The sequence below is a fragment of the Mercenaria mercenaria genome, unplaced genomic scaffold (genome assembly GCF_021730395.1).
Source record: "Mercenaria mercenaria strain notata unplaced genomic scaffold, MADL_Memer_1 contig_3768, whole genome shotgun sequence".
In the NCBI taxonomy this organism is placed as follows: Eukaryota; Metazoa; Mollusca; class Bivalvia; order Venerida; family Veneridae; genus Mercenaria; species Mercenaria mercenaria.
The window spans coordinates 1-21924 of NW_026461939.1; the positions used below are offsets into that span (position 1 = coordinate 1).

At 34.3% G+C, this 21924-nt stretch overlaps 1 protein-coding gene across 1 annotated transcript; it reads left to right on the forward strand.

Moving 5' to 3' along the window:
• The first annotated feature begins 860 nt into the window (after positions 1 to 860).
• Positions 861 to 17388, forward strand: LOC128553385 (uncharacterized). Its single transcript, XM_053534524.1, has 14 exons — positions 861 to 994; positions 2509 to 2586; positions 3600 to 3810; positions 4187 to 4263; positions 5061 to 5220; positions 5698 to 5762; positions 7931 to 8059; positions 8957 to 9028; positions 11083 to 11112; positions 12889 to 13094; positions 13764 to 14030; positions 14532 to 14595; positions 15357 to 15793; positions 16070 to 17388. The coding sequence occupies exons 1-14, from the start codon at positions 881 to 883 to the stop codon at positions 16311 to 16313; spliced, it is 2154 nt and encodes a 717-aa protein (XP_053390499.1). The 5' UTR covers positions 861 to 880; the 3' UTR covers positions 16314 to 17388.
• The last annotated feature ends 4536 nt before the right edge of the window (positions 17389 to 21924 follow it).

Consider the following 21924-nt stretch of genomic DNA (forward strand, 5'->3'; position numbering starts at 1 on the left):
TGTATATAAAAACAAAATTAGGATTTGTTTTACGAGTAATTTCAGAATTACAATTAACACAAATAGAAAAAACCAAGCCTTGCACAAGAAGGCTAATATGTCTCCCTAGACTGAGCTCTTAACCTGCTGTGGTGCAAATAGATTGTTAATGTGTGTCTGTCTGTTAAGTCTTGTTAACAGTGAGTTGCAATCTAGTATCTTTTCAGTTTGTATGATTTTTAGCTCACCTGAGCACAGTGTGAGCTGTTGTGATCACCTTAAGTCTGTCATTGTGCTTCTCAACACTTTGCTTGTTATTAAACACCCTAGTAGACAGTTTTTTTTAAATGTTAAATGGACGAGTTGAAGTCTGATCGATTCCCGATTGAGGCAGTGCCTTATTTCATATTTAGAAATTGTCATTATGTCTGTAATGTAATGTAATTTCTTGCTTCATCCTTTGTCGGTATGTGTTCTGTTTTTGTTATAATGCTATGTATATTGTATATATTTATGTGCTATACTCTCCCTATGAGGAGGCAATAAAGATACAAAAATGCATCTATCAATGTTTAGTCGTATCTGCAACAAAAATGATCAGTGATTTGTGCAAATGAAAAAAAATTGCATAAGCCCCATGTAAATAACAAGAATAATCAGTGTGATGGTCATGTGGATCAAGAAACTTATCAGCATAAACATCATGAAGACAGCCTTGACCTTTACAAAAAATTAAGTTATGACGTTGTCCTGGTTATCCTATATTTTTAGTACATGTAGCACTTTTGTTTTATTTTGTTTGAGACAATGATGAAGCAGTGGGTCAACAAATAATTGACTTCTCTTTGCTGCTGTTGGTCATCCAAATATTTATTATTTATAGGGGAAATACACATTCTATATGAGGGAACTTAGGAGAACACATGAAGCCCTACAGCCTACAAAAATGTTTGCAACAGATCCATCTCTTGGATTCCGGGACATTTGTTTACAGATATTAGGAATTCTCAAAGAGGTTTGTTTCTATAGAATATGGCAATTGAAATCATTCCTAATCCCTAAGTTAAGAACATATGATAGTAGATATTAGTGTATACTTTTAAGTAATGTGTAGTCCTGAGATTAAATGTAATCATTGCCAAGCAAAAATTATGGCAGGCTCAGTTTGACTGAGGTCTGTTCATGAGAGATATAATGAAAAAAGCAATGTTTACACTTCACACCTAAATAACTTGCTTAAGGTGGCAGGTGGCATATAATGATCGATGGTGGGGGTATATAGATTTGGTCTTGTGCATGTGTGTGTCCGTCTGTCTGAAGTATTGGTGATGCGCTTAGCTCAGAATTAAGATAAATTGATGAAACCTTGCATGAGTCTTTATCTTGATATGAGCTTGAGCACCTCCTATTTTTCCTCCGGCTCTGTCCCCTATTTCCAGAGTTATGGTTGCTGAAATATTAAAAAAAAAAACATTTTCACCTTGTGACGTGCCTAGCTCAAAAATTATTTTATATAAATTGATGAAAACTTGCACAAGTCTTTATCATGATATTAACTTGTGCAACTTTTATTTTTCGTCTGGCTCTACCCCCTATTTTTAAAGTTACAGCCCCTGAAACAGTCAAAAATGCACATTTTCATCTAATGACATGCCTAGTGCAAAAAGTATTTGTCAATGATATAAATTCATGAAGCCTTGCATGAGTCTTTATCATGATGTGACCTTGCACACTTAGCATTCTTCTTGAAAATCTTAGTGCTTATTATGTCCCTTGAAATAGCCAAAATAGTGGATTTTTTGTTTCTGATGCCTATTGTTAAAAAAGTATATGGCCTAAAATAATGAATCCTTTATATAAAATGTTTGTTGAGGCTATATCCCCTTAAGACTGCAAACATTAATTTTGGATTATTGTCCCATATTTGTGACAGAATTAATGTATCAATGGGGGTGCACCTGTGTCCTACAGGCACATTCTACTCCAAAGTCTCCAAAGATTTTGTATCTTCTTGTAGGTATAATTATAGTTTAGAGATTGGAAAGACTCCAAAAAATGATAGATTTATAATTTATATACTTCCTTAGTATTATAAAGAGATATAGATTTAAGGTTTTGTCAAAAAGTTATACTGCACTTTTAATATATGGAACTCGAAAATTAGTTTGAGTTGACTGCATCATCCGAAAGGACCAGAAATGATAACAACACTTCATAAAGTATGAGATGTTTCTTTAACCTTTACCCTGCTAGTTCTAACATGGACTGGTTTAATTTTCAATTTGGGCAGTACTGTTTATTTATATTGGAAGGGGTGTTCACTGAAAATTTACTGATTGAATAGCATACAGTGCATATGTGCAGGCTGATATTGGTCAGCACTCTGCACTGGTAGCAAAGACAAAATCACTTGCCGGCAGCAGGCTAAAGGTTAAAGAGTGTTTTAGAACTTAATATATTAATACCAAGCTGGTCTACCGCAGAGTCTGTTCTTTTTCATATACTTAAAATATTGTCTTTCTGTTTCAGGGAAAGAAAATTGCTATACTAGATGTAAATGAGTTGAAGAAGACCAGACTGTCATATATAAAATTGCTACAGAAAAAGGTTCATTGTTTTTTAATAATATTTGTTTTAGTTTGGTGAAAGGATATAGCTGAAGGTTAATGTGTGTAGAAATTGTGCATATTTTATAGATTATTTGGTTGAATAATTTTTGGTGCAGTTATGGGCCTTTGAAATCAAAAATGCAGTATTTCACTAGGCTTACACTCCAGTCTATCATAGGTGCACCAGTCCTTTCCATATTTACACTGATTTTGTATATCTGTAGGACTGTCTTTAAAATTGATTAATCCATTTGGGCTAGTTTGGAATAGTAAGTCAAGAGTTATGTGCTCTTGAATTGTCAGAAATGCAAACTAGTATTAAGAAGTTAACATTCAAGTATTTTCATTTCCGAATGGTCCATATCATGGAACGTGTATACTTGTAAAATCAATGTCATAATCATTATATTTTCTGCAGTTTAACTCTTATAGTTTTACACAAACATGTTTCAAACTTTGAATGTGAATTTATGTGTGTCAGGGGTTCCACTAGACCTGAAAGCCACAAGAATTCCAGGACCCTTGGGTCCAAATTTTGAAGGGTCCTTTCCCAAATTACAGGAGTCCTGTCCCAACACGTTGATACTATTAAATTTTCTTATATAGTAAAATGCAGCTGGTAATATAATGATATTAACCAAAAGTTGTTTTATTATATTTATTTCATAATAAACATTCACGTAAATGACATTAAACTACATCACGTTTTTGTAATACAAATTTAGAACGACCGTCCCTACCACAGTGCATCATACAGACAAAAAGGACTTCCCACCTGATGTAACTCATAATAAACATCTTTGCTTGTAATTCCTAGTCAATTAAAATGAATGCCCAGCGGCACCTTTAATCTGTCGCCAGACAGGTGCGAGTCAACATGACAGAAAACTAGGACAATAAAATTAAAAGAGCTCAAAAGTGATGCGGACAATATCACAGTATCAAAGAATTAGTTTGTCAGTTTTGTTCATTTAGGACTGTCTTATTTCATTCATCTTTCTTCCTTTTAAGTGTGACAGGATGTCAGTGGCAGTCCTCAGTATTCTACCAAAGTATGGCTGTGAGCAATTGTTTTGGACTCGGGAACTGAGGTTAGCGGCAGAGTTGAGTCTGTGTGAGACAGAAGATTGCAGCAGGTCTGAGATTCCGCTCAATGATGCACGCTTAACTAAGTGGTTCAGCAAGGATTCCGCTAGTGACATACATTACAAACATGGAATAGGTAGGAATCACAGACAATTTGCAGCCAAATTATAAGAAACATTCTCTGTGATACAATCTTGACAATGAACATTTTTCACCAGAAAACTTTACTTGATTAGATGCTGATTTGCAAACCAGCTTAGATCAATAAGGAGAGCGCAGATCTACAAATTGAAGGGTCGCAAGTTTGACCCCCACACAGGTTATAATTATGTGCTCTATTTCTGGTCTAAGACTTACTGCATTTTTTGCCCATAGTTCGTTCTAGTTGTTTTATTTCATCTTTTTGTATGTCCCATTCATGCCTCCTCTGTTGATGAAATTAGGGGAATGTTCTTTTTTAGTTTACAGTTCTTCATTCCAGCTTTGTTCTAAGGTGGTTTTATTCATTTCAGTTGAAAAACCGAGTGAATTAGATGAATGCACAGTCTTGGAGAAATGTGTGGGCATATACACCAAATCTGTGTACAAAGTGAGTTGTTTACTGGTATGACTGAAGATGATTCAAGTGTTGCGTAGAGTGTCACACATATCTATAAAAGTATTTGACCTAGAGTCATCAGACAGTACAGGAATATTTTTCAGACTTGTAACGTTGTGCACCAAGGATTTTGTTTTGGTTTTTACTGAGGAGGACTAGAGTTATAACACTTGTCTTTATTAAAAATATGCATAAAGGACCTTAAAGTTTTTGTCAAATTTATCTCACAAGTTATTTGACCTTAAGTCATGAAAATTTAAAAGTATATTATTTAATATGTGATGATATGCACAATGGGTTTTGTTTTAGATGTCAGTTGGTAGGCCTGACCAAAGTTAGGACCCTTGACTTTGTCAAAAGTATGCATAAAGAGCCTAAAAGTTTGTGTTGCACAAACCTCAAACAGTATTTGACCCAGAGTCTTGAAACTATAGGAATGTTATTCAGCATGTTGAACAGCCGGGATTTTATTTGGGGCACCTAAGCCCTGGGGACACTCATCTCGTTAAAACTTTTATAAGCTCACCTCTTAACTTTACTCACGAAGTAAGTCTCTTTATTATGTAATTCCAGCAATAATTCTCAGGAATTGTGAAAGAAATAAACAACTTCATAACTTGTGTTATGCATTTTACTTTGTAGGATAGTATCGGAATGTAAATATGATTTTAAAATTCAAATAAAGTATATTTGATGTTCAGTGATAAGAAATTGAAAGAAAAACAACATTAATATCACAAAACAAAATATATTCTAACTTACTATGTTGAAGATTCCTTTCTTTTCAGTTTGAGGTACCAGTTATATTTGTTCAATGGGAAGTAGTATGTGGACTGATGACCAACAACCATAGAATGTCTAAATTATTAAAGGCATTTGAACTGTGGACCAGTGTTAATCATTGTGGAAGGATCATAGTGATATGTGACGGTTCTCAGATACATACTGGTATTGCTTTAATGACTTTATATGTTTTAGAAAACTTCTTTACTGTTTTGGTTAAAGTTTTGAATATTAACATTTGCACAGAGGTTGATATAAAGTGCATATCTGGTATAAAGAAATTACAGAAAAAGTAAAATCCAGTATTGACTCCTTTTTAACTTGACAACACACCAGTTCACAACTAATGCATTATTTACTGGTACTATTCAGAGGTAGTGTTTTTATGGAAATTGGTCAGAGTTTAAGTGTTACTTTATATCATCAGTATAATGTGGTGATGTTTGAATACTTGCATTTAAACTAGGAATTCATTCTACCCAATGTATTGCTTACTCAAGCAATCATTATGGGTGAATTTTCCAGAAGACAGTAATTTTAGCTGAATGATAGTGCAGGATACAAAGGAGGCTGGACCCAGAGTCTTCTGTTATTCTAAGTTAAGTAATTATTTATCTACAACTATTTTTATTTGTGCTAAAGGTGAAAAAACAAAAGCTCAACAACAAAAGGACATTGATGATGCCATGACATGCTTGACCAACCAGGTAACACATTCTATTTCATAAAGAGCACTACTTTAACTTCTGTATGCAATGCCAGTCTTGTTAAACAAATGATGATACATTTAACCTAAGTTGAGACTGATAAGAATATACAGATACATATCACTGTGGTTAAAGGCACTGACTTGAAATCACTTGCCCCTCACCAGTATTGGTTTTGAGCCTCATTTAGGGTGTTAAATTCTTCGTGTGTGGAAGCCATAAAGCTGGTTTACAGAAGGTCAGTTCTACCCAGGTGCCTGTCTATGATGAAGTTATACACAGAGGGGTATCTGGGGGTCTTACTATACCGTCGCCATAATTATGTCCTAAATGTTGGTGTGACGTTAAATCTTACAAAACAAACGTATCAGTTGTACAAGCATAAATTAGCTTGATATAACAACCACAATATTTTTCAGGTTGTATTTGCAAATATTTTTTCATCAATTAGTGCTTACACTTGAGTTTGCAAGATACTATGTGATAATTAGACTTCATTAATTGTAATAGTTGCTTTTAATTTGCTAGCTTTAATTGACTATCTTCTAGCATCCTGTTATCTCTCCTACCACACAGTGGTGTGGGAGACATATTGATTTACTCCTGTCTGTGGGTGTGTGTCTGTCTGTCAGTCTGTCACCAAGCTTGTCTGCACTCTAAGTCGAACATTCCTCATCCGATCTTCACCAGACTTTAACAAAGTATGTTTGCCAATAAGCCTCGGCTGAGTTCGATAACTAGCCATATCGGCCCAGGCACTTTGGAATTATGGCCTTTGAAACCTGTTTTTGGTAAAGCACTCAAAGTCTGATAAGGCAATTGAGGTCTTGGTGCATGGTTGACCCATATACTACTATTTAGATGATGAGGCAGTTGTGGGAGACATGTGCTTTTCCCAAAAGCAGCCCTAGTTTTGTTTGTTTTGATGAAAAAGTTCCTTTATAAAAAGAGAATGAATGGTCTTAATAATGTGGTTACTGAAGTAAAAAACAAAGCACATACTTAACCCAAAGAGATTTGTTATGCCCCCGAAGGGAGGCATATAGTTTTTGAACCGTCTGTCGGTCTGTCAGTCTGTTGGTCTGTCAGTCTGTCCGCAATTTTCGTGTCCGGTCCATATCTTTGTCATCGATGGATGGATTTTCAAATAACTTGGCATGAATGTGTACCACAGTAAGACGACGTGTCGCGCGCAAGACCCAGGCCCGTAGCTCAAAGGTCAAGGTCACACTTAGACATTAAAGGATAGTGCATTGATGGGCGTGTCCGGTCCATATCTTTGTCATCGATGGATGGATTTTCAAATAACTTGGCATGAATGTGTACCACAGTAAGATGACGTGTCGCGCGCAAGACCCAGGTCCGTAGCTCAAAGGTCAAGGTCACACTTAGACATTAAAGGATAGTGCATTGATGGGCGTGTCCGGTCCATATCTTTGTCATCGATGGATGGATTTTCAAATAACTTGGCATGAATGTGTACCACAGTAAGACGACATGTCGCGCGCAAGACCCAGGTCCGTAGCTCAAAGGTCAAGGTCACACTTAGACGTTAAAGGATAGTGCATTGATGGGCGTGTCCGGTCCATATCTTTGTCATCGATGGATGGATTTTCAAATAATTTGGCATGAATGTGTACCACAGTAAGACGACATGTCGCGCGCAAGACCCAGGTCCGTAGCTCAAAGGTCAAGGTCACACTTAGACATTAAATGGCATTTTTCATGATAGTGCATTGATGGGCGTGTCCGGTCTATGTCATTGTCATTCATGCATGGATTTTAAAATAACTACGCATGAATGTGTGACACAGTAAGACGACGTGTCACGTGCAAGACCCAGCTCCGTAGGTCAAAGGTCCTAAACTCTAACATCGGCCATAACTATTCATTCAAAGTGCCATTGGGGGCATGTGTCATCCTATGGAGACAGCTCTTGTTTTCCTTTTACAGTAGGAACCAGTTAAAGGCCTCACCCCTCTGCCCCTCTAACAATTTCTTTCCTATCATACAGTTCTCCCTTAAAACAGTCTACACATTAGAACTTTTATTCATGTTTGCCAAAATAAATAACTAGGTTTCCCACCAAATATGAGATTCAGGCCCCTTGCCCTTCAAGTAAAAAACCCAGTCCTGTTCCATGATACATATGAATTTTTTTATTACAGTTTACTGCCTGTCCAGTCTATGTGTATCACATTGTTGATCCAAAGCAAGCAGGGGGCTATATGGCTCCACCAAAACCAGGAAGTTTTGCATTTCTACAACAAAGGCATTGTCTTAACTTACATTCAAGGGTAAGTTTTATCCTCTATCTTTTCATTCTCCATCTTTTCATTGTTCATTTCAAATAAACATTCAGATGGCTTCTAAGCCACTTCATAAAGACTAAAGCAAAAATATTAATAAATATTAAAGTTCCACTGACATATCTTTTGACGAAAATTATTTAAGTTATTCCTGTATCAGATACGGTATGTGAAAAATGGTGTAAATAAAATAATGCCAAATCGTATTGTATGTAGTTTGTGATGTTTTTTGATGTTTCCATACATACTACGCAGGGATACTGCTACTTTGAAAAAATGAAATATTTTTAGACAATAGTCCTTATTTAACCCTTTTCATGTTGGACATGATTGATTCTGCCTTTGTGACCAGTGTAGATCATAATCAACTTGCACATACGTGCAGTCTGATCATGACCTGCACTGTTCGCTATTCAGTCAGTATCTTTTTGGTGTGCACCCCTTTAAACAGTTAATGGTACTGTCCAAATTGAAAGATGGACAAGTTTATTATAGAAATTTAGAAGGGTAAGGGTTAAGTCCCCTTGAACATTTTGCAATTTCTGAAACTTATCAAAATACAGTCAAACCTGTATTAAGCAGTCAGTCAGAGGAAAGGACAAAAGTCTTAAGACAAGTTGTTGCTTAAAACAGGTTAATTTGTTCTGAAGGCATAGAAATGGAAAAAAGCAAAGGTGGCTGCTTGAGACAAGTGAACGCTTAATAGAGATGGTTTCTTACAAAGGTTTTTACTGAATCATTAAGCAATTAAAAAAGATACAATCTTTACTTACCCATTGTGCATCTGAAAGATATTGCCATGTTGCAGGTATTTTTTTCAGCCTTAAAAATTGTTTTGAGACTTGATGAAATATCTTTAAAAACAACTCTTTAATATGTTTTCAGAGAAGTGTTTACATGTATGAAACATCTAGTCATATGAAAATGGCTGAAAATGCTGGTGTCAGACATATAAAGGTAGGATGTTTTGCATTCGTTACATTTGAGAGTCTAAATTTTCAGACAACCACAGTGGTTATATTTTATAATTGCTCAATCTTAGCACTAAGTCAGAAAAGGTGAGTCGAAGATGGTTGTTTTTCAAAGTCATCTGTATTCAGATCAAGCAGTCTTTAACAGTTTATTTTTAGCTCGACTATTCGAAGAATAGTCTAGCTATTCTACTCACCCTGGCGTCGGCGTCGGCATCACACCTTGGTTAAGTTTTTGCATGCAAGTACATACAGCCATCAATTAAAGGCATATAGCTTTGAAACTTATTTTTTCTTTTTCTAGGTCAATTACCAACCTCTCTGGGTCAAGTCCCATAACTCTGACATGTATTTTGAGCAAATTGTGCCCCCTTTTGGACTTAGAAAATTTTGGTTAAAGTTTTACATGCAAGTTATTATCTCCAAAACTAATGCAGATATTGATTTGAAACTTCACATGTGTCTTCGGGGTTATAAAACTAGTTGATAGCAGCAAGTTCCATAACTCTGACTTTCATTTTGGCCAAATTATGCCCCCTTTTGGACTTAGAAAATTCTGGTTAAAGTTTTGCGTGCAAGTACATACAGCTATTCCTAAAAGGCATATAGATTTGAAACTTATTTTTCCTTTTTCTAGATCAATTACCAACCTCACTAGCTCAAGACCCATAACTCTGACATGTATTTTGAGCAGATTATGCCCCCTTTTAGACTTAGAAAATTTTGGTTAAAGTTTTACATGCAAGTTACTATCTCCAAAACTAATGCAGATATTGATTTGTAACTTCACATGTGTCTTCGTGGTTATAAAACCAGTTGATAGCAGCAAGTCCCATAACTCTGACTTTCATTTTGGCCAAATTATGCCCCCTTTCGGACTTAGAAAATTCTGGTTAAAGTTTTGCATGCAAGTACATACAGCTATTTCTAAAAGGCATATAGATTTGAAACTTATTTTTTCTTTTTCTAGATCAATTACCAACCTCACTGGGTCAAGACCCATAACTCTGACATGTATTTTGAGCAGATTATGCCCCCTTTTAGACTTAGAAAATTTTGGTTAAAGTTTTACATGCAAGTTATTATCTCCAAAACTAATGCAGATATTGATTTGAAACTTCACATGTGTCTTCGGGGTTATAAAACTAGTTGATAGCAGCAAGTCCCATAACACTGACCTTCATTTTGGCCAAATTATGCCCCCTTTCGGACTTAGCAAATTCTGGTTAAAGTTTTGCGTGCAAGTACATACAGCTATTACTAAAAGGCATATAGATTTGAAACTTATTTTTTTCTTTTTCTAGATCAATTACTAACCTCACTGGATCAAGTCCCATAACTCTGGCATGTATTTTGGGCAAATTATGCCCCCTTTTGGACTTTGAAAATTCTGATTAAAGTTTTACATGCAAGTTTCTATCTCCAAAACTAATGCAGATATTGAATTGAAACTTCACATGTGCCTTCGGGGTTATAAAACTAGTTGATAGCAGCAAGTCCCATAACTCAGTCGTATATGCATTTTGGTCAAACTATTCACCCTTTTGAACTTAAAACTCTTTTAATATTTAACCTTTTTGGGTAATATTTTCCTGCTTCTGGGACAATATTTCGAATAGTCGAGCTTGGCTGTCTTATGGACAGCTCTTGTTTGTAGATATTGTGTGCTGGTCTATTAAGAAGGTCCAGATTCATGTACAAACTCCTAAATTATAAACTTAATGAAATGTGTACTCATAAATCTACATGATGAAATCTTCATATGCAGGTTTTGAAAGTATAATTAGAAATTGAATGGCTTAACGTCTCGAAAATTACAATGTTCCGAATTGTGACACCACAATGTTTTATCGAAGTAAAGAATAAAAGCCTTCATGTACACGTACTAATACATAAATGAAATCTCAACTTCTTTATTGCTTTAGTCTTGGTAACTGTATTATTATGTTGATATATTTTCTTAGTGTTTGCTAGCTGTATTATTATATTGACATTGAACTTATTGTTCTACAGAAATTCTCATCACTTATCTTCTTGTAGGCTTCCAGAGTGATAGATCATCCATCATTGGTGAGATTTGATTTTCTTGTTAAACCCCCAACTGCTATATAAAAGCCACAAGATGGTGCCGGGGCAGGTTTTTATATAAATTATGCATGTTTCACATCAGAGAGCCCTTTTTCAAAATTTTAAATAAACCACTGAATAAAAAGTTATGAAAAATTGCATAAATACACATTGAAATATTCTTTATCAATTGGTGTTTTTATTTTTTAAAACAAAAAATGTTGAAGTATAGTTTCAAAAAATTATTTAAATCTAACTGCCAAAAATTTGAATTTGCCGGGAGGAGCTAATGAAGTCATGAACCCTAGAGGAACAGAGAATGTAAACAATTCCCACCTGGTTAATTTTATCAACAAACCTGATTGTCAGAAGGCTTCGTATCAATGGAATTAACACCTAGCTAGAGTGCACTGCAAAACTTCTCCAGAAAGTAATTTTGAAATTTTTAAACCAAATAGAATATCATAGTCATTTCTACAGTTATATTTTTATATGTCATATCATAAAAATGTTTAAAAGAAATAGGGAACTACTAATTACAGACATACAGTGATAAATATAATTTCAAATAGCTTATCATTTTTATTAGTCCTTATAACAGCAGCACTTGCTAATTTGTGTGTATTGTTCTGCATCCCAGACTTAAAGTTTATTATTTCTACATTTATTGCTAGGTTATCTCAATTAATGGACCAGCCAGCAGTCACAGAATTTTAGTTAAATGAAAGTTTGATTTTGAGTTTCATTGTTAAATTTACATAAACAAGATTAAAAATCAGGAATGCTAGTCTTGACTCAATTTTTCATAGGATTGATACTGATATGGATGCACAATATGGATAATAATAGTTTTTTACCATCAAAACATGCAAACTAGTTCAAATTTCTTCTTCAACTGAGCATTGTTTACATTTGCCTGTGAATCATTTAAAGTGAGCTATTTTTAGCTAACAGACAGCCTAGAGTAGCGTTGTTATTTGATAGGCTCCTCCTACAAAACTTACTGCCAGGGTAGTAAAAGTTGGGGCTTTAATGAAGCAGTTTGGAACTTTTATTACCGTACATATACCTGTAAACTTTCTGTCTGAAATACAGCTGAAATATAGCTAATATCTCACAAAGAATACAAAATCCAGTATTAAGCTCTCTGGAGATGTGGAAAATCAATGAAAGTGGGGCTATTTTTGCTATAATTGTGGCACCAAAGTTTAATTATGACATTAGAAATGTATACTGAAGCAACATTCTATGAAATTGTTCACCGTAAGCTTTATTTAGGAAAGAAATAGTTAAATACATTCAGCCAGATCACTATCAGAAATACAGGTGAAACTAGTTATCTCAAATTCCGTGGGATCAAGCATTTTCCTGCTAGATAACCGTAATTTTGCTTAAAGTGATATTTTGTGCTCATGTTTTAAGGATGGGACTTGAACAATTCTTCAAGATGGCTGAAATTTTGAGATAAGTTAGTTTGAAATACAGAGTTTCAGCTGTACTAGGCAATACATGTAATTCCCAATGAAAATCTTCGACAGTTGCAATTTAAAATTGTTTTTGTGTTTCTTTAATTTCTCATTTGAAATGTGTATATGAAGACAGGAAAATGAGTGCTTTTCTGGACACAAAGCTTCTGCCACATATTGTCAATTCATTCTTTGAACTGTTCACTCATATTACAGTGTGCATGTTACCTACAATTATGATCTGTGAAAAAAACACAACATTTAGCAATCTTACACTGAAACAAACAAATATACCACATTTTGCATTATTCAGGTGGTATCAAGCCATGCAGCATACACTCCAGCTATTCCTGAAATGTTAAAGAGTAAGAAGATCTTACCAGGTCAAACCAGAAACAACCCACCAACTATACCACTGGTTCAGCTGAAACACACATTTTCTGAGGGTAAAATTCAACAGAACTTACCATATGGGAGGTCAGAATACATGTATGTTACAGACTTGGAGAACATTCAGAGGTTTGTAAGCATATTTCCTTATTGACAAAGATTCACGGTTATGAGCTTACCCTGCTATATTTCTAACATGGACAGGTCCATAATTCAATTTGGGCAGTACCACTTATTATTCAAAGGGGTTTTCACTGAAAATTTACTGACTGAATAGCGAACAGTGCAGACCATGATCAGACTGCATGGATGTGCTGACTGATCTTTGTCTGCACTGGTCGTAGCGGTAAAGGCAAAATCATTTGCCGCCTGCAGGCTAAAGGTTAATTAAACTAAAACAAATATAAAACAAAAGTATCTTATTGTTAGAATTAGAAATGCTCAATAGCTATGAAATTGTATGCCAATTAATTCAAACCAAAGGATTTCACAGTACACTGATGTGAAGTAGACATTCCAGTTTTACTATTGTCACTTAATTTTAAAAAAAAATGTTGTTTTACTCATATTCGTATAAAAATATTAGATTGGACTTGTTTTGTGATATTTTCCTTCTCATTGTATCTCAATTAAACACTTTTTTTTAACATTGCTGACATATTGCCATGACTTAATAAGTAGTGATAAAGGTTACTGTATCAATTTTCTTTACAACAGTTTTATTTTATATCATTAAAAATTCTGTAAGAAATATTTGTTAGACAATTTTGTGTGTTCATACTGGCTTACACCTTCCAGGTACAATGATTTATATGTGAAGTATGCGACTGAAGTGGGACAGCCGGGTAGTAAAATGTCGCCCAAGAAGAAGTGCCATTCTACCCCAAATAAATCATGTACCAGTCAAATAAATGTTTCTGATACATCAGCTGACCAATCAAGACTCAGTATTGCACAACGCGACCTTCCAAAATGGATGGTGAAGAAAGACAGAAGCCGTGAGTTAAGGTCATCTGGAGAGGTTAGTCAATCAGATGGTGATTTACAGAAGGAGAAAAAAATTAGGTTTGTAGAAGATTTCTGGAGTCACACCTATAGTACAATACCTGACTAGAATATTTCATAAGAAGTATGGTTGAATGTGTGCCAAGTGACTTGACAGTCAGCTTTAACATGTTTCACTTTATTGTATTTAAATGACTAATAATCAGTCTCACATCAAAATGATTATGGTTACATACTAGTATTATATCTTTTTATCATGTAGTATGTTATATTACTACAGCATACTTTAACCATATGGGTGATCTTTAGGGATAGAATTCATACAAATAGCCCATGATGAAATAATGCTGGGATTTGCACCTTGGGTTTTCCACCATATGGAGCTGAAAAGTCCCATATGACCAATATTTTTGTCAGTGTGAGGTTAAACTCAACAAAAACAAAATAGTTAAAAAAAAATGTTTTCTCTGTTTGTATTGCTGTATGTTGAAAACAAAGTTTTATGTTGTTTTCTAAAGAATATGCTTTTGTAGTTACAAAGATAATTAGTATTTTTCGCAGGAAAACTATGTATGTAATGACTGAGAAAGAACTGGTGGAAGTAGCCTGTGATATCCTTAAACAGGTAAGTTTTATGTATTTTTAGCTCAAATTTTTGTGCCATCATCACCATCTGCGTCACACAGAAGTTTTGCTTGTAAGCAAATTTCTCCAAAAAAAACCCGTTTACATTGAATGTTTTCAAAAATTGCAAGTGTTTTGCATCATGAGGTGGCCTTACAAAACAAGTTACATAACTCCAGTTATCATTTTGACAAAATTATGCCCCTTTTTAGCTCCTTTTTGCCATCATCACCATCTGCGTCACACAGAAGTTTTGCTTGTAAGCAAATTTCTCAAAAAAAACCCGTGTACATTGAATGTTTTCAAAAATTGCAAGTGTTTTGCATCATGAGGTGGCCTTACAAAACAAGTTACATTACTCCAGTTAACATTTTGTCAAAATTATGCCCCTTTTTAGCTCACCCGAGAACAAAGTATTGTGATCACTCAACGTCTATCACAGGTCAATCTTCAAAGTGAAAAAGGGTGTCTGAAAATCTAATGCGATAGCTACAGTGTCAGCCTTTATGCTGTTAATATATGCACCTATTGAAAGAATTAGTTATACACTGAATGCTGAATTATTGTTTATGTATATATGAGCCGTGCCATGAGAAAACTGACATAGTGTGTTTGCGACCAGCATGGATCTAGACCAGCCTGCGCATACGGATGCGGAGGCTGATATAGACTACGTTGGTTTTCTCATGGCACAGCTCAAATCATTATTTGCCTTAATGATTTTGGTAAATTTATTGTCTAACCTTTCAAGTTTTTTTTTAGGCAGGCAAAGATGACATTGTGGAACGATTTATGTCAAAGAAAGACATAGATAGTGATACAAATTCAAAAAATAACAAAAAGGAAATAAAACCTAATTTAATGAAGAATGCAGTAGAAAGAAGACCATATCATCGTGAAAGGACTAAATCCAAAATGGATAAAATTGAGGCTTCAAATGACATAGGTGACCAGTTAGGAAGTTTTTGTCCTAAAATGGAGCCAGAATCAGACTTGGAAGAAAACAATATGAATTCATCAGTAAATACAGATAGTGATATGCATGTGCCAAGTGAGGAATCTGATTTTAGTGAAGCATTAGACAAAAAAGAAAAAAACAGAGTCGTTGAATCAGATGTTGGTGACATAGTTGCAAGTGTATTGGAGGATTTCTCAACATCACGTGTAGCACCAAAACCATCACCGAAAAAGAGAACTAGGTAAATACTTTTAGATAATTAGTATACTTTCTGAAAGAAGAAATAAGAAAAAATCCAGTTTTCAAGATCTTGGCCCTCTTAAAATCAAATAGCTTATTAAGTACAAATCAGAAGTTATACAAATTGGCTTGTGCCAATATTAATTTATAGTTTCACTTAAAAAGTTTTGAATCTAATGTTATTTCAGAAAACAGACTTTTGAATAGATGCTTTACTATGTTAAGTTCTGCTTTAATTTCTGGATGAACAAACATTGAACTATTCTGATTATTTCAGGATTAAAGAGGAACCAGTATTTACCAGTGTTACACCAAGTAAACAGAGACGCTGTGATACATCTAACAACACTCGTAACAATCTTGATTTCAAAGATAAGAGAAACTTGCAAAACAGGAGTTTGAGTGTTCAGTTTGAAGAAAAACATATAAACATAAGTGATGTTTCTCCTAAGGAAGATGCAGGAAAGAAAAGGAAAACAAGGCACACTCCAGATCTGTCTCATCTTGATGATATTTTCTAAATAATAATAACAATATTTGATGCACGCCAATGGTATTTTATAGATTGTAGATTACAATCACACCATTTGATTTACCATCTGACAGTTGTTAGAGGCACTTGACTACAAAATGTGCAAAAATATACAAAAGTGAAATAATAGGCAAAACTGCTGACATTAATATCAGTGATATCAAAAAGACTTAATCTCTTTCAAAATCATGCTGCAGTTATTCCTACATTAGATTTTGATTTGATACCAGTTATTTATTTGCACATCAATATAAAAAATCCAGTAATTTAGGTTTATTCAGTCATTGTTTACCCGCTGCCTTATAGGGAATTTACTCTGTATACTTTTTCACATTGTTATCTAGTTAGAAGGCAAGCCTCTAAACCTAAACATCTGTTGGGCTGATTATAGCACAATTTTGAAATTAATATACAAAAACAGAACTATGATGATAGAAAGAATAGTTTATTTACCACCCTTAAGAAACTAAATTACTGGCATTTTGAAGCTGTGACAAATGAACAGGTTGGTATCTTTGCATTTTATAAAGGATAAAGAAAGATTTGTCAGAAGAAATGCATGTAATAGTCAGTAACTTTAACGGTCAGACTTTTCATAAGTCAAATCTAATTAGTAGATTGTTAGGTTGAGATATGACTCTTGTATCATATCGGTAAATATTCTTTTAGGTTTTAAAGGCAACTGACCGAGATTATCACCAGAAAAGTACATATAACTTTAATATAGTAATGAGACAGAAATCACTATTATTTTAGCTGATATTTTATGATTCTCAAGGAATTCTCTACATCATGGCTGTTCTCTTAATACAACAACAATTAAACGTTGCCATCCAGCCCGGGTAAAAATCAAAACACATTTACGATTCACAGGGAATGTCAGTAGTATCTGGTAAATATGAAAGTATATAACTATAATTAAGAACACATATACAATATGTCGGTTCCAGTTTTGTATTTCAATTGTGGTTGTATTGAGAGAACGCCATGATGTAGAGAATTTCTGGAGATTTGTCATTTTGATAAAGGTCGAAATGTTATGGATTAAAACATAGTGAAAACTATAGAGTCTTTGAACATTCCCTACCCCTTAAGGTAAAAACTGTTTGGTATTTTATGGTTTTGATAAAAAGAACAACAAAATGCCTTCTCTTCTGTGTCACGTAGTTAAAGCATGACTAACGCTTTTTAAGAACATTTCTGCATGTTTTATAGTCTAATACAGAGCGTAGATCACTTTCATTACATTTCAATCTAATATTACAACTCTGCTACAGAACTTAAGGGGCGGTAACTAAAGTCACAGGTTGGGACTGTATATTTAACAAACTACAGGAAGGTTTTTATGAACACATACATAACTAAACAATGCTCAGAACTTGTTAGATCACTTTATTTTTTATTAATTTTGTTTTACTGAGAACTACTAAAACAAGGTAACATATCTAATTTTCTAAAACAGTGATACCAAACTAGAGATTTGTGCCTTTAAGGTAGTGGATAAGTAATGACAATTGGCAAATTTGTGATTTGGACAGCTTCGTGCTTTTTTGCTGAAAGCCTTGTGCTCCTTGAGCTACATTTATGTCTGACCTTATGCCAGATTGCCTTACAAGAATGTGTAAGCACACAGAAATTGCCAAATTTCATTAGGGGTCCACTACCTTAAAACTGTTCAATTAAATTTCAAACCTGAAAATGACGCTATTAGTACATGTACATACAGTTTTATAAAAAATGTATATCTGACATAGAGAGAAATAACAGACTAAAAGTAAAGGTGTATAATACATTTTCAAAATCCCATGCAGAATGTTGATATTGGTCATAATTTTGAAGCGTTAAAGGCATTTTCTCCTTTTGAAACACCAAAACATCCTTTTTTTCTTTTCTGTGTAACAATGCAAACATTTATATACAGCAAAAAAGTCTTGAACAAAATGGTTGGTGCATTTGAACTATAGATAATATCATGCACTTTCAAGCTGAAACAAGGTTTAAGGGTGACACTTTGTTTTGTTTAACAAATCATTTTAATCTATTTGTTTACATCAAGCTTCTTAGATATGACCAGTTGCATCCATTGCTAATAATTTGTTGGCCCTGCAAACTTTGATTGTTAGACATTTAACCGAAATTTTGTTTGAATATAATCCAAATAAAACAAGAATTGTCTTTAAGACAGCATGCTCGACTATTCAACATTTTCTAAGTCAGACAAGGGCAATAACTTGTGAAGACTTGTGTAACTGAGTTTTTATTACAATTTATTACAAATTTAAATTATTATTTATTACGGAAATCACAACCTGCATACTAAACTAAAACTAATCTTTTTAAGTCAAACATGGGCAATAATTTGAAGATTTTTCTAACTTGGTTATGTTTGATGAGACAGATGTCTTATTAGATTTATTTGAGAAAGCCTGATTATTTGGAAACATTGTGTGAAGTTTTGATCCAAAGCATATTGTTATTTCTGGGATAATGCTTGATAGTTGTATGCAAAACTTTACTGGACTTCTTAAGTAAACAAGAGGGTCATGATGACCCTGGATCGCTCACCAGAGTAATATGTTTCAAATGTCAAACTGATGATTTTTAGAAATTTTTTGGAAAATTTTCCGATGTACAATCAAGTAACCACTGGGGCGGGGCCAATTTTACCCCGGGGGTCATGATTTGAACAAAGTTTGTAGAAGTCGACTAGGCAATGTTACATATCGAATATCTAAGATCTAGGCCTTCTGGTTTATTTTAAGCAAATTTATGAAGATTTCCCTATGTACAATAAAGTAACCCCTGGGGCTGGGTCAATTTGACCCTGAGGGGGTCAAGATTTGAACAAATTTTGTAGAGGTCCACTAAGCAATGCTACATGTCGAATATCTAAGCTCTAGGCCTTCTGGTTTATTTTTAGAAAATATTGAAGATTTTTCTATGTACAATCAAGTAACCCCATGGGGCGGGGCCAATCTGACCCCAGGGTCATAATTTGAAGAAATTTTGTAGAGGTCTACTAGGCAATACTACAAGTCATGTCAAATATCTAAGACCTAGGCCTTCTGGTTTATTTTTAGAAATTTTTTGAAGATTTTCCTATGTAAAATCAAGTGACCCCTGGGGCAGGGTCAATTTTGACCCTGGGGTCATGATTTGAACAAATGTTGTAGAGGTCCACTATGCAATGCTACAGGTGAAATATCTAAGCTCTAGGCCTTCTGGTTTATTTTAAGAAAATTTTTGAAGATTTTCATATGTAAAATCAAGCGACCCCTAGGGCGGGGTCAATTTTGACCCCGGGGGTCATGATTTGAACAACTTTAGTATAGGTCCACTAGGCAATGCTACATGTCAAATATCTAAGCTCTAGGGCTTCTGCTTTTTGAGAAGAAGATTTTTTAAGGTTTTCCTATGTAAAATCAAGTGACCCCTGGGACGGGGTCAATTTTGACCCCGGGGGTCTGATTTGAATAAATTTTGTAGAGGTCCACTAGGCAATGCTACACGTGAAATATCTAAGACCTAGGCCTTCTGCTTTATTTTTAGAAATTTTTTGAAGATTTTCCTATGTTAAATCAAGTGACCCCTGTGGTGGGGTCAATTTTGACCCCGGGGTCATGATTTGAACAACTTTAGTAGAGGTCCATTAGGCAATGCTACATGTCAAATATCTAAGGTCTAGGGCTTCTGGTTTTCGAGAAGAAGATTTTTAAAGATTTTTCTATGTAAAATCAAGTGACCCCTGGGGCGGGGTCAATTTTGACCCTGGGGTCATGATTTGAACAAAATTGGTAGAGGTCCACTAGGCAATGCTTCACACCAAATATCTAAGCTCTAGGGCTTCTGGTTTTTGAGAAGAAGATTTTTAAAGTTTTTCCTTTCGGTTGCCATGGCAACCAGAGTTCTGCATGGAGTTCAATTCTTTGAACAATTTTTAGAGAAGACCATCCAAGGAACATCCCTGTGAAGTTTCATCAAAATTGGCCTGTTGGTTTAGGAGGAGATGTTGTTTAAAGGAAAGTGTGGACGGACGGACGGACGACGGACGGACGCCGGACGGTGAGCGATCACAATAGCTCACCCTGAGCACTTTGTGCTCTGGTGAGCTAAAAAGGGGACATAATTTGAAATGAAATCAAGCAAGAGTTGACTTACTTGGTTATTTAAGTAGGTTTGATGCCTGGGAAGCATTAGGTGAAGTTTCAGTTGAATATATGTAGTTGTTACTTAGATATAGCTTGATAGTTGCCACTGAACTTTTAACCAAATTTTCAAAGGTGAAAAGAGTCATTATTTGAATTAAAATTCACCCAAGAGTTGTCTTACTTGATTATTTCAGAAGGTTTGATGATCAGTATTTTTTAAAAGTTCAATCTTATACTTGCAATGGTTAATAAACTTGCAAGCAAAACCATGGTGTGATGCTGAAACTGAAGCCAACACATGACTGAGTAGAATAGCTCTCACGATTCTCCGAATAGTTGAACTAGAAATAAAATTAAGGAATACAAACAACATAAAATATTGTTAGTTATTGAAGAATAAAAAAGGTTAGTAAATATTGTAAAACAAGTCAGTCATTGATACCATAACATCAAATCAAATAAACACCACAACCAAAATTACAGAATATTTTAAAAAAATTGGAAAAAGTGGAAGTCACATAATGAGAATTAAACATGGTTCTCTTCACTGTACCTGAGCTAAAGATGTTTGTTTTATATACATATGGTGGCATAATTTTTTTGGGAAAAAAGCTTTAAATTTTATCAAGAGTTTTCCGAATATGTATAGTCACTGAGAAAAATGTCAAAATAGTGCCTACTATTGCATAATGATAACCTGACATTAAGTTCTTACAAAATCTTTGAATTGTCTCAAAGACATATTTTTTAGGAAAACAAAAGTTTTCACAAAAGTTAAAAGTTCATGAAAATAAAATGCAGTACTTGACACTGATGTGAGTTGTCCACCTGATAGTGAGACAATAACTTAAGTGAATGAAAAATTATTTTTCTGAATTGTTTTTGATTATTCATGAAAAAAATTTTAGCAAATTTTCATACACAAAAAAACTTAATTTTCATGAAATTTTACCGGTTATTGTAGAGTATGTGCAGAAATATGCCACTGTACATACAAGCACTACAGGCAGTTATTAGTTATTTGTGATGTTGATATGGATGATTTAATTTTATTTCCATGCATATCTAGTGCGACACAAAAATCTACTATGTTTTATGAATATATAAACTAACAGATAACTTAGAAATTCCCTTGAAAACCAAACTCTAAAAATAGCTGCTGCTAAAAGTAGCTGGGCATTGTCAGATATAATAGATTTTCAAACCATAATAATGACAATAAAAAAGATTTCGGTATTTTTTATAACTTTTTTACTTTTACTTGAGAGAAGAAAATAAAATAAAATAAAAATGTATTACATTTCAGTTTGTGATAAACGGACTTATTTATCTTGACCTTTTAAGGCTGATCAGCACCCCAGTTACAAAATGATGTTCAGTTTAGGAAAAATTGCCTTGCATTCTAAAAGGAATATGGATAGTTTACAAACAAGGTAACACCCAGTGCTGAAA

What these genes read in the sequence shown, in the direction of transcription:
- LOC128553385 (XM_053534524.1), top strand. Translation starts at nt 881, where the DNA reads ATGAGGGAACTTAGGAGAACACATGAAGCCCTACAGCCTACAAAAATG. An exon ending in ACACCAAATCTGTGTACAAA is followed by an intron (nt 4,264 to 5,060) that starts GTGAGTTGTTTA and finishes CTTTCTTTTCAG; the next exon opens with TTTGAGGTACCAGTTATATT. An exon ending in TGACATGCTTGACCAACCAG is followed by an intron (nt 5,763 to 7,930) that starts GTAACACATTCT and finishes TTTTTATTACAG; the next exon opens with TTTACTGCCTGTCCAGTCTA.